Below are 27714 nucleotides of genomic sequence, written 5' to 3' on the forward strand. Positions count from 1 at the left end.
TTTTTCTGTACCACTGACCATCTAACTTGCCCAGCAACTGGCTATTTTTAGCACTGGTCAAGCTCACGCTTGCGTACTCGAACATTTAGATTAATGAGTGGTCACCTCTTAGGAATGTTCTTCAAACTGACCAGTAGTATTAAAACTCCTCCCACATGTTGGCTGTGTTCCAAAAATGCCCTTATGTGTACTCAAACTGTGCAAAAGTATACCGCCTACCCTTTTTATTGCTGTAAAGACTGTATAAAAGAGGTCACACACCCATGTTCGGTGTGATACTTCTTGCATTACCGAAGGGTGCTGTAGGAATGTACCACCACCCCATGGGGTCTTAATAAACTTGTCTTTTGCATTTCCAGTTTCCGTGCCAACTTCTATTCTATGGTGTTCGAGAGTTTTTGCAGAGTATGTAGATCTGACGAAACCCGATACCACACTGGTGGCATCACTGCTGTCATTAGTGGTGTGCGGTATTGGTTGTGGTAATATTAATGGTGATAGTGTTATTGGTGGTATTATCTTGGTCTTGCTCATGGGTGATGGTGTGGGTATTGATGGTGGTATCAGTCTTGATAGTATTTGTATTAGTAATGTTTGTGGAGGTGATGGTGGTGAAGGTGATGGTGCAATTGCATGCGTGGGATAAATAATTTAAACAAAATGTGTACTGGTGCAGTGCTCTTTTGAAGATTAAAATACCCTCTCGTGCCTTACAGTACATGCACTAAATAGGAGGCGGAATGATACACTAAACAGCAAATAGCGTGAGGTGAGAGAGATAACTGCTCTGGGCACAGCTAAAGTCTGTAACTGTAACGAAAAGCTGACAGACTGATAAAGTCTGTAGCTGGACGTATGAAAAACTTACCATACGAGTGTTGTGACACCAGAGTATTTCCTGAGTCCATGAGCAAGAGACCACAGTGAAAATCTTAGAAACCAAATGTCAATGCTAGAAAATCATGAGGGGCATAAAAAACAGAAGCCACGCCATTATTACCCATTACCCTGAGGCAGAACGATACAAAAATAGAGAACACGGGAGGCTGCGTGAAACTCAATTCCAGCAAACTCAGCTGGGGAATCACCTGATTTCCGGAACCTGGCTGCAGAGAGTCCATACAGCAGAGTGAGAAGTGTCGAAGGACTGTGTCGCTGGTTAAATGACAAGGCACTTTTCAGAATCTCTGTACAGAAACAGAAATTTGAGCAAGGAAACTCAAAAAAGGAAAATCAATCTGCACTGGCTTTTTATCCCTTCGTCCAGCCCCATCACCCTTCCCTTTGTTCAACTGTGCTTTTTCTCTTTCATTCTAGATGCTCCGTAAATGTGGATTACGTCTTGCAACAGGAGGTTGGAAGAGACTGCCTGGGGGTGTCTATCTTCAGCATGTTTGATGTGTGGAGATGACGGAAAACATCACTTACAACGCAACTTTTACCACGCAGTGCTTTTACATCGCAACTTTTACAACGCAAACCATTACAACGCATTGCGCTGGGGGGCGCTCTAGGATAGGGAATAGGTTTAATGTACTATCCAACACCTTCCCTACTATCCACGGGGACTGGAGTTGGAATAGTAAATTAAACTATTCACTATCCAGCGCCCCAAAGCACTATGCGTTGTAATGGTATGCGTTGTAAAACTTGCGATGTAAAAGCATGCGTGGTAAAAGCATGCGTTGTAATGTCGTACATACGGAGATGACATAAGTATTTGCTAAAGATGAGTCGATTCAAGTTGAAGATTTGAAGATCATGGTGTTTCAAAGGGATGAGCTGCCAAGTGCAGTTGCAGCACCCTCCTCTGATGCTCCTCGTGGGATCTATATATGTGAAGGATCATGGGGATGAGACAACCTCCGGGAAGAGAAGTCCGAGGGTTGTACACTAGGTCATCCTGAACTGTTGGTTGGTGGTGCTCTGGGCAGACTGGGTCACGTTATCGCTCCTGAAGGGCCGGAGTGGCTCTGATGCTTTGTGGTCTAAGTGGATATTGATAATGTTAATCCAATTCACCGCTGGATATGTATCCTACCAATACAGTGCCTTGATGCTCAGACAAGGAGCTAGTGTTTATTATCAGGGACACAAATTGCTTTGTTACGTTTTAAAAACAAAAAGGGAGCAGTTGTTCCATTTTCATACTTCCCATATTTTGGAGGGTCTGAACACGCTTCACATAAAGCACACTACCCTCATCTGGGCATACTTGGCACACGTAGGGCTTCAAATGCTAAAACAACAAGGTGGTGGATGGAATGCTTGAATTAATCTAAGCAATGTGCAATCACTCAGGCCACATTCCAATCCATCATTTTTCGCCCACCATGCCCCCTCAGTTTGGACCCAGCCATCTGCAAAACAGTCTTGACCCTGTTCCTCATGGGAACAGTCCAGCCCGAATTGACTGAGTGAGTGACAGTGGCTGAGATCAGTTCAAGCATTCCATCCATCACCTTGCTGTTTTTTGCATTTGATCCCCGCCACTTTGAGTCAATGGTAAGCCTACACTCTTTGCCTACAAAGATTGTGCTACTCCTGGTTTCTCCTTTGAAAGGTTGCAGACTATTTTCTACACTGTGGCAGGCACATCCAGTCAATAGCATCAAGGCCTTTTAAAAATATGCCTTATATGTGAATAACTATTGCCCTACATTTACCTGGACATCCAAACTGCAAGAAACATCATTTACCTCATAGCAATCTTCATCAACCTCCATGCAACCTCAATGCCACCACCTACAAACATGCCATCCTCCCTTCAACTGTCCTGAAATCCACCACTGGAAAAGTATTCCTACCTCTTCTCACCAAAATCATGCACTCAAATCAATCAAAAAGGACAAATCCTCCCACTACATAAAGAAATTAAACCTCATCCTTGATGAGCTAGTCAATGGTTTGATTTGATTTGATTTAACCAAGATTTGTATAGTGCGACAAATGCATGAAAGCGTAAAGGCGATCTAGTCAAGGCAGTTTGATTCAGCCTGAAAGTGACTTTCACAGTTTACAAAAAATGTATAAGGAGTCTCCCTATAAACAACCATGTCTTTAGGGCTTTTCTAAAAGGCAAATGCACTTTAATTGAAGTCAGAAAGTGAGGCAGTGAATTGCAGAGTGACCAAGTTAAGATGAGCTGAATGAATATTTCTCCCTGGAATGTACCGATGGAACATCTCCTTGATTTGCAATGGGCTAGCCTGATGAAGAGCTTTGTGTACTATACAGAGGGCCTTAAACATGATGCACTTTTTTTATAGGAAGCCAGTGCAGATTGCATAGTCCCGTAGAGACCGACTGCTGTTGGGGAATGTCCAAGATGACCCTGGCCAAGACATTCTGTGCTACCTGCCATTTAGCCTGGGTGCTTTTGTTAGTGGTTAGATAAAGTGCATTACAATAATCAAATCTGGACATAACTAGCGCCAGGACCACCTTTTTCCAAGCCAAGATGGGTATAGACTGGAAGATGTTCTTCAACCGTCTTATAAGCCAGAAACAAGTTGCAACTATAGGATTGGCCTGTCCATTCAGACAGAGCTCACTGCTGAGGCTCACCCCAAGATTCTTGGCTTTCTCTGTTGGAACAGACAAGGTGCCTAGGGAGTCCGGCCACCAGTTGTTGTTCCAAATAGAGGCTTGTAATCCAAAGAACAGCACCTCAGTTCTTTTCCCCATTGAGCTTCAGGAAGTTTCTTTCCATCCATCCTGTTACAGCTGTCATGCATTGGGAGAAACTGGCTGCTGTAGCTGCTGTATCCTTGGGAATCAACACAAAAATATGGGTGTCATTGGCATACGGCACTGCTTGTAGCTCATTATTGGGTCACCCACCTCTATAAAATTGTAGCTCATAGCAGCGGACAATGCTGGCAAATGGACAAACATAAAAATTAAACACTGAGGGCTCAAGCATGAGCCCTGCGGTACTCCACATGGCAAAGAAAACAAGTCTGACTGCAATTGGTTCAGCATCACCCTCTGGGATCTAGCTATAAGGAAGGAAGGACGTAGTTTCAAGGCCTTATCTGTGATCCCCATTTCCCGTAGGCAATCAACCAGTAGGGAAGGGGAGATGGTATAGAAGGATGCGGACAGATTCAACTGGATCCGAGCTGTGACCTGCCCTCCGTTCACTAGTCGCCCAATACAGTCCGTGGTCGACAGTAGTGCAATTTCCGTTCACAATGTTTCTGAAAACCGAACTGCGACATGTCCAACCATCCTTGTTCTTCCACAAACTCCATCAAATGGCAGTTAAGATGTCTCTCCACGATCTTAGCAGGTAATGGAAGTAACTAGATCAGATGATAGTTTGTAAGGTCCTTGAAGTCGAGGTTGGGTTTCTTAAGAAGTGGCTTCACTGCTGCTTTCTTCCAAAACCGCGGGTAGCACCCGGAAGAAATAGCTTTATTCATCAAAGATGAAAGCGGATGCTCTACACCGGCCACCATGTGCAGAGTATTGGGTCCACATGGTTCAAGGGGAAAGCCTGACTTGGTGTTGAGGAGGTGCTGCTCAACAGTTTTAGAGCTAAGGAAAGACCATGAGCAGATTTGCATTTTTTTCCTTAAGTTCCAGAGTATAAAGAAGTTCTAACTAAGGCTCACTAATTAGAGACCACAGCTTATTGATTTTTTATTTTGATGCTTCACGGTCATTATAGATGTTGGTGATTTTAATTTGGATGAAATCAGCTAACTAATTGCATACGTCTTACTCTTCAAGTTCTGCAGAGGGTGGGAGAGTAGCTATTGCACAACCTTAAAGAGCTCTATAGAAGATTTGGCTGCTTTAATTGTGTTGGTACAATATATGGATTTTTCTTCTTCAGGGCCAGTTTATATTTCCTGATCCTGAGCTTGTGAGCAGATTTTTCATGCTCCTACTAATTTTTCCTCCAAGCTCACTCTTGGTGACAAGTCTGACTAAGAGCCCTCAGCCTATCAGTGAACCAAGGGGGCGAAAGAAAACTCTTTCTCAGCTTGATTTTCCATTGGGGAGCAAACACATCAGCGGCCGCACAGAACCAAGCTGCGAGATCCTCAGTCCCTTTATTCACATCCTCCTGAACCTTGAAGGGCTTGCTGCCCAGAGCAGTAGCAAGAGATTCTGCAGTCACCTCCTTCCAGTTCTTCCTGCAGATTTTCCTATTGGAGAGCGTGTTTCTCACAGATGAAGGAGGAAGCGTAAGTAAAAAAGAGACTGCTCCATGATCTGACCAAATGAGGGAAAGTATGGTCTCAAATGACATCCGCGGCTAATTAGCAGCATGGGTGGGAACCATAACCAGCTAAGGCAACACCCGCAGGCCAGAATATCTTTCAGTGCCACTGAGTCTCTATTAGCTCTGTCTTCAAGGTGAAAGTTAAAATCACTTAAAACGGTGAAGCCACTACTCACCATGAAAGGTTCTATGAGGTTCGATAATTTGGTCGGGAAAGGAGTCCTGGGTCCAGGCGGCTTATAGATTATTATACCGGCAATAGAGCAAATGGAGGATAATTTGAGTTTAAAATGAAAAGCTTCACCGGAGCTGATACCTAAGTAAGATTCTAAGTGGCATTGATACTGGGCTCTAAAAACACTCTGCTAGTCCTCCTCCTGGCCTATCTACTCTATCCAATCTAGGAATAGAGCAATCTGGAGGAATCGCATCTACTAGGTCTGAGCCTGAGTCTTCTGTGGCCCATGATACCGTGATGAATACCTAGTCCAGGTCATGAGCAGCCAGGAAGTCAGTGAATTCCACTTTATGTTTTACGATTTACCTTGCGTTAATTAGGAAGAATTTGAGCTTTTGAGCTTAATCTCAGGGTTTCCAACTTAATCAGAAGTCGAAGCAGTTGTTCTACTGTTATTAGATTTATGGGGCGTACTAACAGATTAGTAGAAGGCCTTAAAACTATAGGTGCTGCACCTACAAGATCTTAGATCAAACATATCGGCAAAACAAAAGGGCACAGGAGAAGCAGGCTTACTCTCCACTTGTATCTTCAATAGTTGATCTCTAGAGTACCTGATGAAAGAGGATATATCCAGTCAACAGGCCCAGCGGTCCGGGCGCCGAGCGCACTTCGGACGCAAAACGGGTGCAGACAGGCTTGCCTTTGGCGCCTCAGTGGCACGTCCGCCCATGCACACGTCTCTTAAATAGCATCTCTTTTAAACTACTACTTCGCTAAATTCAAAATGTCCTCCCTCTTTCAACCAGGAAGTGGGCAGCGTCTACCTTCCCTCCGCATCAATCGGTTCCTCATGAACCGTGGCAGACAAGGGAAGGTATGAATTAATAAAAAAGGATCGCCGCAACAGATAAATAACTTTTAGAGCAGTGAACAATTAAAATGTATTAAGAGCAGCTACAGCGCTCAGACAACACAGAGTCTACACCAATCATATTCCTGTGTTTCATTCAAAAAATAGAAAAAACAGTAGTGATCCGACTGCAAGTCTAAAAGTAAGCAAATCACCTTTTCTATGACTAACTATCAAGTTTAAGGCTACACTGCAGCACAGAGACAGCCACCATCCAAGTTGTTGATGATGACTACTCCTCACGGGCTGCGTGCCCTTTCTTTTCATCCTACGTGTCATCTCAGCTGTCTTTAACACAGTTGACCACAAGGGATTCACCGTCACAATTGGGCCCAGATTTACTAACACTCTGTGCTGGGTTACTGTTACTTTTGTTAACTTCAGACACATTTTGCCCACTCCGAAAACCCTACCTTGGTCCCTCCCCAAGCCTGCATCATGTTGCAGGCTTTTTGCAACACATGCAAGGCAGTACTTAAAAACACCGTCGCCCACCCATCCATAGATCTTTCTGAAAAACGTAACATTACTGGGAGTTAATGCATACCAGAAGACTAGTTCTGAACAACTAAAAAGAAATCGGAGCAAGCCATCTCCCTATAGGGCGCCAAATTGGTTAATAACTTTTCTACATAATAATAGCCTTTTGTTCCTGCAGTCCCACAAGAACCTAAAGTACATCTCCTAATGTAGGACCTGTGTCACCAATAAACGCCACCCACCTGCTGAACCACTCAAACTACGACAGTCCCTCTCTTAGTCTTTTACGGTGCACAGTCTGAAAACTGGCTTCATTTCCTGTGCACCACTGATCTCCATCCATTGTACATGTGCAACATTCGTGACTTTTGCTCTTATGGTAACCTCCCTGTAGTCCTTCTTTTATACATCCTATACTAACTGAATTAAGCTCGTTTGCGCTACATTAATACACAGGCCAGCCCACTTTCATTTTGTGTCTAAAGACTGGAGGGAAGGAAGCAAGGGCCAGGGTGGAGTGAACCAGTGGGCAGGACATGGCAGATGAGAAAGGACCCTGGCACGTGAAGTGGTCTTCTCCAAAACACGATGTTACTTCCTCATCTACGTCACGTGTGTTAAGTTTTTCCAGTGTGTTTCTCATGCACCGAAGTGTGGTAAATGAATGCACCTAAACTTCGTGGAGGTGATTTTTTTGACGCAGATAAAGCTCTCCCGGCTTCAGTGCGACCAAGTGACAGTCGCAGGTTTTAATTCGACGGCAGCAACGCAGCATCTTAACCCTGACGCCGTCTCTCGTTTTTGAAAAGAGCACGTGTTTTCACGTGCTCTGCCATACCTTCGCCATATCAGCCGTTTCGTGAAGTAATTCTGTGATATTGAGATCAGCTGACCCCTCAGTCGCCCATGTGCCTGGTATTAATTCCCGGGTGCAGAGGGCTGTCTGTGCACATGAACCCCGGAATGCAGAACCCAGCTGTTGCTGCCGCTGTGCATTGCGCTGGTGGGCTGGGCTAGCAGGGGCCCGGCGCCGGCTCCCTTCATTTATTGGAGGAAGTGGGCTGGCTATATATGCAGGAAGCCTCCCATCCGAGCTCAGTGGGACTTCCCTCGGCCACAACGGACGGGTTCGTATTGGGGTAGAGCGCAGCGCCCACCCCGGTCGTGTAGGCGCTCGAACTAGTGAAGGGACCTCCCCCTGGAACATCTGCATCCCCGGTGACGGCGCGGATCCGGAAGAGGAGGGCGGCGGGCGCCCGGACGGGGATCGGCGATCGCGGCCGCTGCCATGAGAGCCTTGTGGCCGGCGCTGAGGCGCATCTGGTGCAGAGGAGCACGGGGCTGCGGAACGGCGGCAGAGCAGGCGCAGGGCGGCACGGTGAGCGGGGGGCCGGGGGAGCTCCGGGGGCGGGCAGGCCGGCAGGATCGCCTCAAACCAGCAAAACAAAGGAGGGGGGAAGGGGTCTCGCTCTCGACTGCTCGAACGTCCCTGCAGGGGCACCCAGTGCCGTGTGGGGATCGTTTTCTTAAGTACTTTTGTTTTAGAAATATAATGACTTGACTGACTGACTTGACTTGACTTTAGAAATAATAAATTTTACAAGCACGTTATGCATGTTTAATTTTGACATTCAATAACCTCGAAAAAGATGCTATCAGCCAAACTGTGTACGGTAGTATCAATTACATGTCAACTTTTAATAATTCTTGATACAAATCAGCTTAAAATAATCAAATTGTAAAACGTTAAAGAAGGAATTGTTTCCGGTGCTTTACAACGTAAGCATTGCTATAGAGACAGTTGTGCATCACGTATATTTCCGTATCAAAACATCTGGAACCATGGAGCCAGGATTCTGCCATAATGGTGGTGGTTTTTGTTCGTTGGTTGCATTTGAATTTCAGGATGGAGAAAAACGGACTCGGTGAGAACGTAAAACATTTTTTTGGGGAGGGGGGTTAAGAGAACACGCAGTGTCCCTCCTAAACGGTGTCGGGTTTGGTGTTTATTCAGGCTGTGGTTGGTGTATATAGGTCCAATTCCAGATATTGGATTATTGAACACGTCACCTTCATTACATCAGAAAAGCGTGTAGGAAACCTCATGCTAGACAACAAGGAAGTGAGGCTGGGCGAGTGGCAAAAAGAAAGCAGTCAAGTTTTCCATCCTTCGAACTAACCCAGTTCAACTAGTTTTTTATGCCAAACGACGTCAGTATGACGGAGGTGGAGAGGGACTCCTTAAGTACACGAACACCGGTAATAAGACAGGTTGTCGAGGCTGGATTTACACGGTTTCGTTTTTGCCACTTAATATATCCAAACTAAACCCATGTGTACCATTCACTAGTCTTGGGAGCTTCCCGTAGTGCCAGTCACCCGTCACCTATGCCCCGACCTTCCGAGGGTAAACACGTAACCTGGAATGCACTTTCCTACCTTTTCTAGCAGCTCAAAATCTACCCTGTCAGATACGTTTCAATGGAGAGGTGTTTATGGAACTCTTCAACCACAGCATCATAATTTTGTAAGGTTCTGATGATCAGGGTTATACTTGCAGAGTTGTCACAACGAATACTGTAATTTTCAGTTACACTAAGCAACGCCCCCTCCCCCAGCCACCTGCTCAGGGAATACCCTGGTTGTCAGGAGAACACCTCTCTTGGCAGCAACCTTATCAATACTGTTGTGTAGCAACGGCGGCTTGAACGACGTTTTACTGATTTCCACGCTTCCCAACCCGTCATTCAAAGTGTTTCTCTGTTCCGGTAATTTCAGTAATACTTTTTTCGCCCAAAGGCTCAAGCTGGGTCCATACTCAAGTTTTTCTCCTGAAGCACTCTGGCGGTAGGCGATGAGATGTGAGCCCCTCTTTCAGAATGACCCCAAAAAGCAGTTTGTGTACCTCTTAATGAACATGACTCATTTTAGATCGGGAGATGCAGCTGTGCACTCTTAGAGCCAAAATAAAGTGTTACATGTTGACATGGGGAGGGAATGTCTCCTGCATGATGTACAGTCATGTCGCCTGCCCTCTGTACCCAATCATATATGTGATCCTGGCATTTTGGCGGGGACAGCCACCACTAACCTAAAGTGGAGGGGCGGCAGAGGGTTTAGGGGAGTCCAAATAAAAAAAAAAGACTTACCTGCGCTAACGCTGCCTCGCTGCTCTTCTCCAGCTCTCCTTCGACCTCGCGGAAGTCCATGGACTTCATCACAGGCTCCCCACCCAATCCAACCGCTGCTGTCATGCTTGCCTGAGAGAAGCGCCTGGATTGGCCTGACGCTCGCTCACACAGGGAGCCTGTGACTTTTCTCCAACCGAGCTGTGCAACACAACTGCGTTGGAGAAATAAAAGTGTGCATGATAGTTTGGCCGACCTAAGACATCCAGCCAATCTGACATGCATGCTTTGGAGCTCCCAGTCAGTCACTGCTCTGCTGCCAATTGGCAGCAGATGACACACCCCCTTTTTTTCCTGGCTTGGGCGATCCATAGTGAAAAATTAAATGGCAATGAAATCATTTTATTTTACATGTTTAGCCCACAGTGCTTAGGGGCAACGCCCAAATGAAGAAACCGCAGCTGCTTTTTGATCATCCCACACACTAATCCTGTGTGCACCTATTGTCCTAGGCCTGGTCTTTCAACATTAATAGGTGCAACCTGGAGGGTAACACCAAGAACGCCCTTCTAGTGATGAGGTAACCGTCTCTCTCGCGTGTTTCGTGCAGGTAGCATGGTGGGTACAGTATACCGTATTAGTGAATTCCAGTGACAGGCATGTGGTCGGCCCGTGAAGCAGAAATAAGCGCCTGCTGACATGTGGCCCACAAGTAGACTGCCTGACCATGGCACTGCCAGTTGTGTTCTTACTTTGGGGCCAGTCTGGAAGATTCAATGACCAGATTTATGCCCTCGGATGCCTCTTGAAAACTCTAGGTTGCCCCTTCCAGACACAGTATCCTGTAGATAGTGCCTGATACCCGCTGCACGGAAGAATTGGCTGCGGCAGGCGTATGGCTGTGGCGCTCAAGAAGAAGCTCCAACTACTGTTTGGAATGAGCTTCATTGTGATCAAGTACACAGCTGATCGTCGGAGTGAGCCGCACTCTGCAGGTGCTGCTCAGAAAAGGGCACAATGTCGGAAGCCTCTGCTCCTGCCACAACCCTCCAAGCGACGTGCTGTGCTGCTGGCCACTGGGCTTCTCCTGAAAGGAACGCTGCCTTGTGGATCCCGTTGCTGGCGAGATCCCACTGCCATGGGACCCTGTGGTGCTACTAAAAACTTGATGGACCTCTGCCAGAGAGACTAAGTGCTAAGAGTACATCAGAGATGAAGTGAGGTACCAGCTGTACCCACTGATCTACCTTCAACTTGAGGTGGGGGGGAGCCCAGAAACTAAGGGACCCACGAGGGGCAGGTGGAGGACTATTTGGTAGTGAGTGGCCCCTGGAGCACAAAGACTGTCACCCGGGAACCTGGTATTCATGAATCATTAATTGTGTAGTGGAATTTTAGATTTTCTGTGTAATAAACTACTTGTCTTTTCTACACAGAGATACACTGGGCTAGACATTGATGTAATTGCGCTTCTAGTAGGGGTGGTATTGCTCCTTTAGCCTGAGTAACCTCCCTGAGAAACCTGTGATTGCTCGGCCACGCTACCATTGAGAGTCCAGTGCAGAAAGGGTTGTTCTGGGCCCAGTTTGCAGAGCTATTGTAGGTCAGAACCAGGATAGTTGTTACAAGGCTTCAACCCCACCCTTTTAGTCCTGTAACTCCTGCCTGCTGCATGCCCTCATGAGAAAGGCCTTTCAAGAAGCAAGTATACTTGCTTTTATTTTCCATTTATTTGGGCTGTTAACCTATTATATTTTATTTTTAGGGCAAGCTTTCTGTGCAGCAAAAAAGCCTACATGTTTACCTAGCATTCTAATTAATACAAAGTGTGTTTTTAGGATCTCTGCGTCTCAAAAGGGGCTTTTTTTGGACAAGTATTTGCCAAAGGTTATATTCTGTGTGGTGTTTAAATCGTTTAAGGCGAATCTGCTTTGGTAAATCTGTTCTTGTTTTCTCACGTTAAACCCACCGCCCCCCATTCCATATCCGCAGATTCCGGGTACTGCTTGAAGCGTGCACTTGGCTGCATGAATGCACCGATCAGCTGTGATTTATGCTCTGTCCCAGAACAGCCTGGGAGGCTGGGGGCTACCGTCAAGAGGTTGCTTGGTTACATAACAGCAGTTAAAAAAAAAAGGCGAGGTTAACAGAGTTCGGGCTTCAGTTTACTGCCAAAATCCTGCATCTAGAGCGGAAGGCAAAATGAAAAACAAAAAAACTGAGTGGGAACTGGCTGGATTCAGTCGTGTGATAAGGATGCGGGCTCTTTATTGACTCCAGTCACGGTCTGTTCTAATCTAATATTGGTCCTTTTTAATTGCTATATTAAAAACCTCGATTCTGGGGCGCAATGGGCTTTATTGATCTGCGGGGATCCTTTATTTATTTTTTCATACTGCATAATCTTTTCTTGATATAGTTTCGTCTGTATGTATACAAGATTCTGGTGGCCAGGTGGCTGTTTTAAACGAAGACGTGCAAATCAAGGCTCGGAATCAAATCCGCTCCAGGTGCTTTCTGTCTCGTGAAGTGGGTACATGAAATATTTGGAAAAGACTAGTTCTGTTTCTCTCTTTTTTTTTTTTTTTCTGAAGTAGGCCTTTTTGGGCTCTGTGCCAGTCGTCCTAGAAAACTAATTTCACAGCTGGCTCTAGCCTCTGCAAAAGTCTGCTTCTGTGATGTGGTGTAGGTTTTGGTTGGATGAGTGCAGGGAGTGTCCAGGTGTGAGACATTTTATTTTGTTGCAGAACTATTCCTCACGAATACGGGGGCCTTATTTAGCGATAGGCGGATGGGATACTCTGTCGCAACATGGCGACTGTCCCATCCACCAAATTAGAAGTACCATAGGCTATAATGCACTTTTAAAATAATACGCCAGTCTACTCATCCGCCTAATTTCTGACAAAGTATCTTGTCTGACAAACACTAAGTAAAGCTCTATATCTTTTGGCACATAAAATACAGAGGAACTCTTGAACACCAAGGACACAGCATTGTTATTGGGGCTTGTGGAATTGATGAGTGCTTTGATCTTTAAGATGACAGCAAGACTGAGGTGTGTCTTTTGTTGGCTTTCATGATAGTTGCTTGTTTGCTATGGGAGTTGCTTGAAGCTAGCGATCAGTCCCCTATGTAGCTTTTTGCAACGGTGTGAATTGCTTGAACAGGATTGGATAATGACGCTCCCTGTGGCCAGGTTCATTGAACCCTCATGGGAATCGCATCTAGAGCACAGATAATTAGCTGAAACAGCAAGAAATTGATTGTCTCTCGCTGAAACTGGATCCTCAGGAGAGTAGCGAGAAGGTACCAGAACACTCTGTGCCTAATTTGTAATTAAACAAGTGCCAGGGCCTAAGGCATGGCTTCAGAGGGCCACTGGAGCTTGCACTACCATCTGGAACTGCCATTGCTGCCACATACCACTATAAATGCTCGCTATTAAACATCTCACTCCTTTAAATGTGACCATTTGGACAATTCCATGTCACAAAATCAGTAAGAATTGCCTTTATGTGCTACAGTTATTTTTAAATGTGCATTTAAAATTTGTATACTTGATGTGCTCCCCTCAAAGTTAGACCGACCGTGCTACCAGGTGGTGGACTACCATAAGCAGGTGTTGGCAATTATTTGCTGGTATCAAACACCGGCACAAATTAAGCAGCTGTCCGCTTTTGGCAGGCGTTCCACAGAGAGGGTCCATACGCATGACTGGTCATACCTCTTAACTTATAGTAGAATGGCTGAAAGCACAGTAATCCATTAATCTAAGTGTCACCTTGGAGATCCAAGTAAGAGATGAATACATTTCCCAAGCAGTTCTGAGCTTTGTGGATGAGGCTTTTGAATTCAAAATTATTCTTTGATTGGGAGACAGTGGGGGGACCGAGCTTGGTGAGATGCAATCAAAGCTATTCAGAGTGAACCGAGGACGAGCAGCTCAGGACCCATTGAAGCTAAGAGCTTCTTTGTCAAGGAGGCAGTGTGAAGGCTGTTGCAAGCCGAACTATGGGAGATCACCTCTGAGGGGTGATGACAGTTGTGTGAGCTGTACGAGTGGATGTATACCTCTTGCAGGAGCAAGTGTTAGTGGAGATTTGGATATGGCGATACTGATGCCGACACCCAATCAATTATGAACCCAATTCAAAAGAGTTGGTTCATTTCCTCGCTCTCGACACTTAGGAATGGGGAGAGCCACCGCAGGCAATGGTCATTGCAGTAAATTGAACATTACAGGAGAAAAAAAGATGAACAATTGATTGAGGCTCAGTGGTGTGGCTGGCCAAGAAACTGTGCAATATTTGCCAGGCACTCGGATCTACAGCTTTTAAAAATGTTATGAAGCTTTGAGTCACCGTTAAATAAAATAATATTAATATTACTATTCTGATCAAGTCCTAGCTTACCTGAAACCCTCTTGCTGTCTCATTTTCCGGTATCGTCTTGTCTATCCGAATCCATACTGCTCTTGAATTCATCAGAACTTTGTGGCGTCAACATATTGTGGATTGGGTTTCTGTGGTGCTCCTGAGAATACCTTGAGATGTAAATTATCATGGGTTGGATATTTTGTGAGGAAAAACCTAGTCAAGCTCTGCTGTTAGGCATACTTTGAAAAGAAAGACAAAAAGAGTCATTTTTGCCTACAGGATGGTCGTGTGTTTGTTTGGAATTAGCAGTTGCTGTAAAGACCTGAACTTCCTCGGAGGTGTTGCAAGACTGTTTCACCAGCAAAAGGTGAATTCCAAAACTTGTATTACTATTGAGGATGCTGGTGGTGACTGATTTTAGGATTTGCATTTCTGAAAACGTCTTAACAGCTGGGAAAAGTATGATATTGGTCAGAAGGTGGGAAGTTGACTGCAGTGATGGTGGCATGTGTGGTCGACTGGTCTGTTGGCATTTAACACCGTTGTCAAAGTAGATTCTTGTCTTATTACTGTCATGGCGGAAGTTGTTGACTGGGTGGATGGTGTGTTTTTAATCTGCGTATTTGAAGATGTGGAGTAAAATATACTGCTTTTAAAGCGTGCCTGCGTCCAGATTTTGAGTGCAAGTGTTACGGTCTGTGAAGGTAAGCTACATAAGGAACCTAGGGTGTCTTAAAGTAAGGATTTTGCATTTTTATCCAAATTGTGCCCTAGTCAGGTCAGTGGGGAAGAGTTGTTCGTATGAAGTATCATGCGTCACGGCAGATCGAGCTGGAAGGTGGTATTTTGCAAGCCCTCCAAAGACGGAGTATTTTTGGCAGTCTGGAACACTTCTAGCTGTCTGTGTGTGTGTGTGGGGTGTGGTGTTTAAAAAAAAAATGTTTTTATTATTCTTTTCCCTCCCCCGAGCCACCTTATAATGTAGTAATTTGTGTACAATAATGTGCAGGACTCATGCCCTTGCTGCCCCCATGGCTTGCCCTACTGTTTTAAAAGCCAAATCTATCAAAGCTTGGGTGCTTGCCCTCCAGTGTAGTGGTTACTGTTTCTAAATATATAAAGGCCTCCTGTCTAAATTCTAGCCAGGGAACTGGCGTTTTCCCCCCTTGGTAGTTTTTGGGTATCCTTCTGGTGGCTGGCAGACTAATATAGCACCGCAGGAGCCTGTGTTTAGCCATGTGTTCGTGATTTAGAATTGTGATGGACCTACTCAGCCGCTCATCTTTCTAGGGACGATAGAATGACATGGCTGACCTGGGGAACAAAAAAAACCCAACTCATCAGATCCAAGACACCATTCAGAGGTGAACGAATGCTAATGAAGGAGCGGCTATATTGTGGAAACGGGCCTCTGCACTGGGGAGGGCAGGGGATTTTAGGATGTAGTGCATGGGCTGTGTGTCAGACGTGAAGCCCTTAATTCCCACCCATCCTTTTAACCCCTTCCTCCCCAGCAATAGGCGAGTGTCTTTCTGGCAGGTGCTGTCATTGAGGGCACTTTTGCCTTTGATGACGGGGGGGGGGGGGGGGGGAGCGCGCCTTCGCCGTTTGACAGGAGGTGGGCCCCCATTCTGACCTCCACAGAGTTGAAGTGAGCGATACATGACCTCGGCACCCCTGCTTAATTACTATTGATTGCGGTCACTTTTTTTTTTTTTTGCGCTTTGCTCATGCCCTGTTGTCGTCATTTTTCCAAGGTATCACAGCAAAAGACTGAATGTTATAATGGCAATGAACAGGGTGTGCTGTCGAAACGTCGTGCTGCTTGGAAGCAACGTGCTTAGATGGTAATCTCAAAGCAATCTCTGGTTCCGTTGACGTGTTTGTTGTGGTTCACTTCCCCAGTGATTGAAGAACTGTAGCTCGAAGCAATAATGAGCACAAACCACTTTTTGTGTGCTAAACATACAGGCTATTTTTGAGTTTTTCACAGCACGTCTGTTCTGGCAGCAAACACATTAAAAGAGCATCTGGCTCGTCTCTTCCAATTAAGCCTGATAATGGGTGCAGTCTGCCGTAGAAACTTTGAACATGTCTGCAAATTAAGCCCAGCCGGCACATCTAGAGACCTCTGCAGTGGCCATTTCCCTCTTGCCCTTAACATCCCACTTTGCATGGACTTCGGATTTATGTCAGCAGTGTCTGTGGCTTTCTTGGCTTTTTTTTTCTTCCTTTTTTTCCCCTCCCAAACTTGTGGTGTTCAGTCATTCCGTTAACCATCTTTTCTACTGAGAAAAATATTTTTTGGTATCACTCTTGAGTTAACCTCTACATTCAAGTCTCGCTCTTGGATGCTAATTCTAATAGTAGTCTTGTTAAATGTTTGCCATCCGTGCTATTTAGTCCATTCACAAGCGGGGGTGGCTGGTAACATTTGAAAGTGGTGAGACGAGCGAAGCACCCTACCGCCTCCCAAAGAAACAAAGTTAAACCACCCCTTTCTCCAATAGCCCAAAATAAAACATGAACTAAATCACTACACTGAAATGCGTTACACATTTGTAATAAATACCATTAACTCATTTACCGCGGCCGTTATTTCGGCGCAGTGCGGGCGTTCTAAGGAGTGGGTGGGTCCGCGTTGGCCGTTCACAGCTAGGTAGTGCTCGCGACAGGAGCACGGAAGGGGTTAAATTGTGCTTTCACACGGGCTGCACAGGCTCCCTGGTGTTCTTCTGCAGTCTGTTGCACGAAGAGCTCCCATAACCAATCCAGGCTCTTTTCTCATACTCTTAACCCGCATGAGAGATGAACCAGGATTGGATGGAGCAGGCTGACTGAACACTCCTTCAGGCCCTGGAGGCATATGCTTGCTCTCCACCCAGCTGTCTAAGACAGTTTGGTTTGGAGAGCTTCAAAGTGCACATGTCAGGCTGCCCATCATCGTAAGACTAATGAGGAGAAATGGCATGTTTTAAAATATATATATACACATTTGGGCTGTACGAGTTTGACAGATGTGCACATTTTTAACCCGTTTTTCTCTGTACTACTATGCATAGATCATTGTCTGTTTCTGATGTCAAGTACTACCACTGTGCATGGACCATTCTCTGTTTCTGAGGTACTAAGTCCTGGCAACTAATGTTCTTTGTTTTGTGTTGTATAAAAATATAATATTATGTTTAAAATAAATAAGACACTGGCCAAACTGACATGCACACTTTGGAGTGTCTCGCCAGCCACTGCTACAGTCCTTCATGCTGCTATCCTTTCATTTCCATTTTATTGTTCACAATTCCGATCGGCTCTCAGCGGACGGGGGAGGGGGGCAACGCTCTCCTGTCCTCATGAAGAAACCCGGATCCGGCATTGTGGGGTAGGTCCTCCGCTGAGTGGGCGCAAGACAAACGACACCCGTTACTTTAACGTGTGCATTTCACGCCACAAATCGATGGGGCCAGTCATGATTACATTTTAGATTGGCTACTGCACTAACGGATACTACACCCTTCTGGTGCAACGATATAGTAAAACTAGGTTTATACACCATATTACCACAGATTTCAGTAGGTCCTCAAGAATTGCCTCCCAATCCTCTAGACGGACAGGCCAGAAACACTTTGACCAAAGTGATTTGAGTGCAACATTATTGCACAGAGTCACCACACTGTATTTTCTAATCAAGGTGGGAGGCAGGACCATTAAAATGAGTCTTCCTGGTTCTTCCAATTCCCTGTTGTAACCCACATGGTTTACTTGAACCTACACTTCTGCACTTCTAGGGCCCCTTACACCCACTGCACCATACTGCAAGGAACAAAAGATATCCGCCATAGAGCCTCTACATAGGGTGCCGTCGGGTATTGCAGTGCTGACCCAACGAGGAACATGCCCGATGATGAAGCATGGCACCCAGCGGGCTGGGTGTGTGAGGGCCCTCATTCCGAAAGGAATGATTCCCCGTCCTTCCTCTCGTTAGCCACCATAGGATCCCGCTTACCCTTCTCCACCTTTACTCTCCCCTCAGGAACTGCATACTCAATTGTTTGTTACTCATGAAGAAACCGCCACTGTTCGTAAGACCCCATCAGAATTTTGAGTTGTGCCTACTGTTAGTGAATGCTTTGTTTACTTGCCAGTAATCTTAATTACTCCAAGTTCGAGTCTTCCTCGTAAAAGTCCTTACTGGGTGAGACAGACGTATCTCGGCTGAAATGGTTATACCATAGCTTTTTGTAATGAAAAAAACCACAATGGCTAACTTCCTCTTCCTGTTACTGACATAAATAGCAGAAGTCGCCACCATACCTTCCTGTAAATACCAAGCAAAAATATGCCACAACAACCTTTCTGTAGTAGGGGATCTCTGTGTATAGTCATAATCTAGTGAATAGTCCCGCCCATGTGCGTGGACCCCGGAGCAATCAAAAATAATCTTACAGTGTCAAAAAATGCAGAAAAGCATGGACACTTAAGAGAGAATTTAAAGACAGATAATGCAGCCTAAAAAGGCTACACTGTCCAGTACTTCAACTAGAAATTCCACCATAAAATCCACAAAACAGCAAAAGCCTGTACAGATTTCCCTTGCTTTACCAGCAAAATCCCTCAGGAATGATAGAGAGAAGAACCTGGACAGACAAGCCCCATAGGCTGCCATTATGTGGCTCAAAACAGGATACTGTGCCTTTAAGAGAATCTTCCAGAACCTTCTCCCAGTATCCCAGAATGCATAGCAGGTCCAACTTAGTTTCAGTTCTTTTTTCCGGCTCCTGCAAGCAGGACCCTGGAGCATTGAGCTCTCCCTTTTCAAGGGTTTTGTTGGTGTTTTCTCACTAAATTCGATTTTGTGTACTTTTAAAGTACTTTGGTGACTTTCTTCTTGGTTTTCTGCACTCTTTTATTGTCCATAATGCCTGCATTATTTGACAAATGCCCGGAGTGCTCCAGGAAGAAGGCCAAGTCAGACCCCCATGAGGTGTGTATCCTCTGCCTTCCCTCTTCCCACATCCCAGAGGAGTGTGTGATCTGTAGAGGCTTTTCTGGCAGGACCCTGAAGGACAGGAGGAAGATCAGACTTCAGGGACTTGAAGAAAGAAGACTGAAGGCTCAAGGTGGGTCTGGAGGGGCTTCTACTGCCCATGCTGAGGCCTCTGGGGGGCTCCCCAGGGGCAGGAAGTCCAGCAAACGTCCAAGATCTCCGTCTGGGTCGGTTGCCATGACCACGACGTCGAGAGGACGGTCCATGGCCAGTTCCCGGTCTCCCCAGGGCTCTGGGTTGAGAAAACATCGCCCGTCGGGACTTACACAGGCCGCCGTCGAACCCGGTGTCGATTTCCTCCTCGTCGGCGTCGAGCGGACGGCATCGGAGGGCCCGGCGTCGGCGCTCGCCGTCGAGGCGACACCGCTGTTCGCCGTTGAGGGCGAGGACATCGTCGTCGTCGAGGGGATCCTCGTCGTCGAGGCCGCCGTCGAGACGGAAGAGGTCTCCGGTGCTGAAGAAGTCGACGTCGAGGCGATCGAAGAGGTCGCTGTCGAGGCGATCGAAGAGGTCGTCGTCGAGGTCGCCGTCGAGGCACCAGCGACCGTCGTCGAGGTTTAGAGGTTCGTCCATCTGGTCGGGGTCGACGTCGAGGCATAGAAGCCGGTCGACGCCGAGGAGTGCAAAACGGTCGACGCCGAAGGGCCGCTCGACGTCGAAGGAACCACGGTCGAAGTCTGAACACCGGTCTTCCGCGTCAGGGGGCCGTAAGGACAGGCCGAGGACTGTGGGGGGGCTCCCCGCAGTCAGAACAGGATGGTGGCTCGCCGGGAACGGCGTATTCAGAGGTGTATACACCAAGAAAGACTGTTATACAGCCTCCTCCCCCTCCTTTGCCTAGAGGGCCTCCTCTGAGGACTGCGACGCCTCCTCCGTTGCCTCCTCTACCTGCTCTTCCGTCAGGACCACAGGCCCCGGTGCCGGGTGCTCCTCCTCCGGTTCCACCGAGATCGGTGTCGACACCCAACCTTCCGACACCTCCGAAGAAGACTCCGAAGTCGAAGGTTCCTCCTAAGCCCAAGACGTCCGACCCGGGGAAACCGGCGGAGCGTCCCCGACCCAGGAGATCGAGGTCACGCTCGGGCAGAAGGGACAGATCTAGGAGTGGACATGGATCCTCCTCGAGATCCAGACATCGCCATAGGAGGCATCGATCCAGGTCCCATTCGGCCTCTGGGACCCGTTCGTATTCGCCTACTTTGTCGGATTCACCGGAGACGAGGGTGTCTCCGATAGATGACATTGGCACGTTCCAGGAGGTTCTCCTGAGAGGGGCGGCGAAGTTGGGGATCAAGGTGACGGCCCCTACGCCCACAACTTCTGTGATCTTCGAGACTTTGCACACGAAGCACCTGTCTCACCCCCTACTGCCTTTGGTGCCGGGACTGGTTGAGCCGGCTGAACAGCTCTTCCTTACGCCGGCGGTGGTGAAAGCTGCTCCCTCCAGGCTTGTCAAGAAGTACAGGGCTCCAGAGTCGGACCCGGCCTTCTTGAGGAAGGACCCAGTGCCTGATTCGGTGATTGTGACGGCGGCTCGGAAACTACATGCTACCTCCCTGTCCTCCACTGTGCCTCCGGATTAGGAGAGCCGCTGGATTGACTCAGCTGGACGGAAGGCGTGTGGGACGTCTTCCACGACGATGAAGGCCTCCAGTGACTCGGCGTTGTTGGGACGGTACGACCGTGCACTGTGGGATTCCATGGAACAGTTTGCGGACCTTGTCCCGCGCGACAGGAAAGAGGACTTCATGGAGATCGTCCAGGAAGGGATGCTGGTTTCGAACCAGGCCATCAGTGCCGCGGCGGATATCTCCCTGCTGGCCGCGCATGGATACTGCCACGGTATCAATCAGAGACGCCATGCTTGGCTCCGGCTGACGTCGCTCAAGCCTGAAGTGCAACAACGAGTGGCGAATCTGCCGTTTTCCGGCGACACCCTCTTCGGGAAACACGCAGATGACGAAATGACCAGGATGAAGGCCGAGGCTGAAACCCTGACGGCTGTGGGCCTGGAGAAGCCGAAAGAAAAGAAACCCTACCGCCAGTTCCAACGGCGGTTCGGGTCGCAGGGTAGAGGAAGGGGACAGTCTTCTGGGCAACAACAGCAGCAGCAGCAGCAACAACAGCAGCAATACAGAAGACCCTTCCAGAAACGTCAGAGGGGTAGAGGTGGACAGCAGTCCTCTACCGCGAACAAGGGCCCGGCTGGATCTCGCCCCTGAGCGGTTACTTCCCCTTCATCCGTTACCCGCTCCGGTGGGGGGGAAGCGTTCAATTTTTTCTGGCAGAGTGGAGAAAATTTACTCAGGACAAGTGGGTGCTGAATATTGTTTGCAATGGATACAGTCTTCGGTTCATCAGCCCTCCTCCATCGATTCCTCCGGTCAGCTCGCAGTATCAACTGCGCGAGCTCCAGGCGGAGGCCGACATCCTTCTAAGGAAAAGGGCGATAGAAGATGAACCTCTGTCTCAAAGAGGAAGGGGTCTGTACTCCCGGTTCTTTCTGGTCCGAAAAAAGGACAAGAACGAGTTCAGGCCCATTCTGGACTTGCGACAGGCAAACAAATGGATTCACAGAGAAAAGTTTTGCATGCTGTCGTTGCATCAGATTTATCCTCAGCTGCAACGGGGAGACTGGCTTTGCGCCATAGACCTGCAGGATGCGTACTTCCATGTGCCCATTGCACACAAACACCGGAAGTTCCTGCGATTTCAAGTCGGCACCAATCACTATCAGTACACGGTACTTCCGTTCGGGCTGAAGTCTGCGCCCCGGACGTTCTCGAAGTGCATGGCGGTGGTATCGGCACACCTGCGGAAGAACAAGGTGTTTGTCTACCCATACCTGGACGATTGGTTGATCAAGGCCTCCTCCTTCTCGGAAGCTCAAGCACACTTCCAGAAGACGTGCGTTCTCTTGAACAAGCTGGGGTTGCACATCAACATGTCCAAGTCTGTCCCGACTCCGGTCCAGTGCATCCAGTACTTGGGAGCCTCCATCGATACGCTGTCGGCAAGCGTGTCTCCTTCGGAAGAGCGACGTTTATCACTCCTTCGGAAGGCTCAGGCTCTCCTGTCCGCTCCTTCCACGACAGTGAGGACGGTGTCTTCTCTGCTGGGATCGATGGCTTCATGCATCTTCCTGACGCCACATGCACGGCTGCATATGAGACCGCTGCAGGAGTGCTTGGAAGATCAGTGAGACCAGAGGAGAGGCTCTTGGGACGACAAGATACGACTGTCTCTGCATGCTCTTCAGTCTCTGAAGTGGTGGTGTTCAGCGGAGAATCTCCTCAGAGGGGTTCCCTTCCACAAGGACATTCCCACTCAGACTATCGTGACGGATGCTTCTCTCCTGGGATGGGGAGCGCACTCCGGAGATCTGCAGATTCAAGGGACGTGGTCCCCGTCAGAGTCCACGTACCACATCAATTTCCTGGAACTCAGGGCTGTTCACTTGGCGCTGAAGGCCTTTCAACCGTCCTTCCGGACCAACTCTCTGCTTGTACAGACGGACAATACGACCACGATGTATTACCTCAACAAGCAGGGGGGCTCGAGATCACGCACTCTGTCTCAGGAGGCGCAGGCGATCTGGCATTGGCTTCTGGCTCGAGGACTCTCGATAATGGCTACTCATCTGCCAGGTGTGCAGAATGTTCAGGCAGACGAGCTGAGCAGACTGATTCAGGAAAATCACGAGTGGGTCATAAACGACGAAGTACTAGGAGAAGTCTTCGCACGGTGGGGCACTCCAGAGGTAGATCTGTTCGCCACCGCCGAAAACAGCAAATGCCGAGACTTCGCCTCCAGGTACTACCAGCCGGGGACGCTGGGGAACGCGTTATGGATCAACTGGTCGAACAGCTTTCTGTACGCTTTTCCACCCATTCCCCTGATTCCAGCGGTTCTCATCAAGCTCTCCCAATCCAGGGCGAAGATGATTCTGATTGCCCCGGAATGGCCCAGACAGTGGTGGTTCACGGACCTGCTTCACCGGTCTCTCCTTCCTCACATGAAGCTGCCGTGCAGGCCGGACCTTCTCACGAAGTTCGGGGGGCGGATGGTGCACCCCAACCTCTCGTCTTTGAGTTTGGCGGCATGGCTCCTGAAATAGTGCAATATGGCCATTTGAATCTCCCAGCGGATTGTATGGACATACTGAAGGAGGCTAAACGACCTTCCACTAGGACTTCTTATGCTTACAAGTGGAAGAGGTTTTGCATCTGGTGCAAGTCTAAGAACTATGACCCTACGACATGCAAGGAAGATGTCATCCTTCCATATCTGCTACATCTGGCGCAGTCTGGCCTTAATGTCCATTCCATTAAGGTTCATCTGGCTGCTTTGACTGCCTACAGGAAATGCCCTTCACAGACTTCCTTCTTTCAGATCCCTGTGATCAAAGATTTTTTGGAAGGCTTGAAGAAAGTGTTCCCTTCTGTCAGGCTTCCTTCGCCTTCATGGGACTTGAATGTGGTGCTGTCCAGATTGATGAAGGAGCCTTTTGAACCTATTCATAAGGCTTCGTTGCAGCACCTGTCCTGGATGGCGGCGTTCCTCGTGGCCATTACATCGGCCCGCAGGGTGAGTGAAATTCAGGCGTTGTGTTGCCAAGAACCTTATACTGTATTTCATGCTGCTAAGGTTGTTATGCGTACTCACCCTAAGTTTCTTCCCAAGGTTGTTTCTGATTTTCATATCAATCAGACTATATCTTTACCTACGTTCTTTCAGAATCCTTCATCTCCAGCGGAAAGGTCTTTGCATTCCCTGGATGTTAGGAGGGTGCTGAAATTTTATCTGGATAAAACCAGGGATATTCGTAGGTCAGACCAAATGTTCATCAATTATGGATCTGTCAGGACGGGTCTTGCGACCTCTAAGCAGTCTATCTCTAGGTGGATTGTGTCCTGCATACAGCTGTGTTACCAAAAAGCTAATAAGACCTTAGGAGGTAAGCCTAAGGCTCATTCCACCAGGGGCAAGGCTGCCACGACAGCATTGCTCCGTAATGTTCCGATTGCAGAAATCTGCAAGGCGGCCACTTGGAAGTCGGTTCATACCTTTGCTAAGCATTGCTGCCTGGACACTGATGCCAGGGCAGACGCTCAGGTTAGGCAGGCTTCGCTGCGAAATCTGTTCGCACAGTAGTGGCGTTAATTCTCTTTTCTCCACCGCCGCTTTGGTGTGGGGATGGGCTTGCCATTCTATTCACTAGATTATGACTATACACCGAGATCCCCTACTACAGAAGGAGTAGTTTCTGTCCTGTAACTCCAGTTCTGTAGTAGGGGTATCTCTGTTACAGTCATAAGCGCCCTCCCTCCTCCCCGGTGGAGAGAGACATATTCCTTTATGGCATGCTACAGGTCTGGCGTGTTACGCCTTCAAAAAGAACTGAAACTAAGTTGGACCTGCTATGCATTCTGGGTTACTGGGAGAAGGTTCTGGAAGATTCTCTTAAAGGCACAGTATCCTGTTTTGAGCCACATAATGGCAGCCTATGGGGCTTGTCTGTCCAGGTTCTTCTCTCTATCATTCCTGAGTGATTTTGCTGGTAAAGCAAGGGAAATCTGTACAGGCTTTTGCTGTTTTGTGGATTTTATGGTGGAATTTCTAGTTGAAGTACTGGACAGTGTAGCCTTTTTAGGATGCATTATCTGTCTTTAAATTCTCTCTTAAGTGTCTATGCTTTTCTGCATTTTGACACGGTAAGATTATTTTTGATTGCTCCGGGGTCCACGCACATGGGCGGGACTATTCACTAGATTATGACTATAACAGAGATACCCCTACTACAGAACTGGAGTTACAGGACAGAAACTACTCCTTCTGAGTGCCTCTTCCCACGCTCAACGCATGAGTGTGACATGGAAGACCCCAACTGGGAGTAATGAAGATTACTGTGAATTAACCAAAGCATACCCCACTCATCTGTCTTCTTCTTCCTAGTCCTTACTGGGTGAGAAAGTACCCAAGAAAGAGGCAGACAGAAACCGCATGCATTGTCTTTAACAATATATTCAGACATGTGATTAACTTTTACCACTACCTTTTAATCGGAAACAGCTGACACCTCATCTCATACCTGCAGAATGATTATGTGTTGGAGGGAGTGAAAATAGGGGGCATGCAAATATATGTTATGGAAGCTCCCTTTAACAGAGCCTAAGAAGCTGCCACAGCTATCAATGACCTCCCCTGGACTGAGTCAGTTCTCACATGCCAGGATAATTGTTTGCTTTATCCATCTACTCTGAGTAGGCAATGACCGCTGCAACCCATAGCCAGACAAACCAAACTTGACAAAAAAGAGATTCTTTTATCCAGACATGGCCCGTGCAGGGCGCTATACAGCGGCGGTGACATCAGGCGGGGGAGGGTCAGGGTGGGGAGTTGTAAAATGCGGGATATGGAGCATTACAGGTAAGTACCGAAAAAAATAAACAAAACAAATTTCGTTACCTGCGCTGCATCTCCAAATGTGATGCAGCGCGGGCAACAAAATTAGTTTTTGTTTTTTTCGGTACTTACCTGTAATGCTCCAGATCCCGCATTTTTACAACCCCCCCCCACCCTGACCCTCCCCCGCCTGACGTCACCGCCCCTGTATAACGTCCTGCACGGGCCGTGCCTGCTTTTTTCTAAAAGATGCGATTCTTGTCAAATGCACAGATAACACCCTATGCAAATCAGGTGAATGCAAGTTCACTTCTGACTGAGTAGATGGGTTAGGATAATAAAAACTTGGTCTTGAGAAGCATGGAAGTCCATTGGAAAGTTGGGCACAAAGGATATTTTTACTTTCAAGATAACCTTGTCTGCGAAACAAAAAAGGAATGAAGGGGTCAAAAGATGCACCGAACTTTGCAATTCTTCTCCCCAAACAAATTGCGACCGGGAAAATAACTTTATAGGGTAGCAACTTCAGTTCCACTGATTCCAATGACTCAAAGGAAGCTAGATGAAAGGCACTTCTAATCAGTGGAAGATCTCGAGAAGGAACTGGACAATGGATCACAGGGCACTTCAGAAAATATCCTTTTAATAACTTGGATATCAAAGGATGTAACTGCTCAACTTATGTTTTCCTATGGGTTTAAATAGCTGCCTTTTGCCTAAACAATGTTGAAACTGCAAGCCCCAAAGTGAATTCATCCTGAATGAACTCAAGAATCCTCACTCTGTGATGAGGATTTCGAGGTACACCATGTAGAGAACAATCTCCAATGTCTAGCATAAAGCTTAAGGGTAGCTGGGTGTCCAGACTGCTGGATTGATACATTAATCTCTTCTGAAAAAGCTTTAACCTCTTAAGCTCCAATGCCCCAGATGCAGTCTCTCCAGAGATGCTCAGTTTGAGGATCTGTGCTGACGGAGTTGAAGACTCCAGAGGAAACATTGAGTACAATGCTAGCTACAAGAGCAGGGCTAAACCATTTCATCTGGGCCAGAACGGAAATCCCCTACAGAATCTGATTCGATCTGATATTAAATAGCTGATTCTCCTGGGGAATGGGTGTGAAGACATAGAGAACCCTCTCTCGGCTGCTGAACTGAGAATGTATTCACTGACTACACCCTTGGACCTGGAAACAGACAATACAACTTGGGTACCCGACAATTCTCCTAGTGGCAGAGAGATCCAGCCAAGGGGTCCCTAATCTGTCTAATAATTGTTGGAAATTCCTTGAACGCTGAACCATTAAGGTTGATAATGGGGAAAAGTCAACTCTGACGGTCCACAAGCAAGTTCTCCCTCCCCTGAAAGGTTTACTGCTTGAAGAGAAAGAAAATGCTGCTCCTCCCAAATGATCTGAGTTAACTGCTTCCCTTAATGCTGAAGATGGCACATGATCCCTCCACGCACACATCAACATCCTCTCTTATGCCATGCAACTCATTCTCTCCCTCTTGGACAAGACCCTGACCACAAGAAAAAAGTTTGCCGCCCGCATGACTAAATTCACTAAATGAATGAAAGCCAACTGCCTTAAGCTGAACACCAACAAGGCCGAAGTAGTGGTCTTCGGCAAGAGCACCTCATCATGGGACTCCAACCGGTTGCTAGCCGAACTCTGACCCGCAACCATGATGGGAACCTCACCATAATCAACAGCAAACTGGACATGACAGCACAAGTCAACAATCTTACTGCATTCTGGTTCCACACCTGAAGATGCAAAGGAAAATCTTCAACTGGCTCCCAAGCACCAATAGAAAAACAGTCACTCCTGCTGTAGTCGCCATCAAGCTCGGCTAAGAACACCCTGAAAGCTGAGGATCAACAATCCACTCCAGAACTTGGCAGCCAGACTTATCTTAACCTTTCACACACAACTCTCATCACGTC

At 47.4% G+C, this 27714-nt stretch overlaps 1 protein-coding gene across 1 annotated transcript in view; it reads left to right on the forward strand.

Annotated features, from left to right (window-relative positions):
• Window positions 1-7907: 7907 nt before the first annotated feature.
• The window catches only part of LOC144782208 (haloacid dehalogenase-like hydrolase domain-containing 5), a 102625-nt gene continuing 82818 nt past the window's right edge, over window positions 7908-27714 (forward strand). Inside the window, exon 1 of the mRNA XM_078661432.1 lies at window positions 7908-8185. Coding sequence (XP_078517558.1) covers window positions 8096-8185 — 90 coding nt within the window. The 5' untranslated portion in view covers window positions 7908-8095. The remainder of the gene's footprint in view (window positions 8186-27714) is intronic.

The sequence above is a fragment of the Lissotriton helveticus genome, chromosome 9 (genome assembly GCF_964261635.1).
Source record: "Lissotriton helveticus chromosome 9, aLisHel1.1, whole genome shotgun sequence".
Lineage (NCBI taxonomy): Eukaryota > Metazoa > Chordata > Amphibia > Caudata > Salamandridae > Lissotriton > Lissotriton helveticus.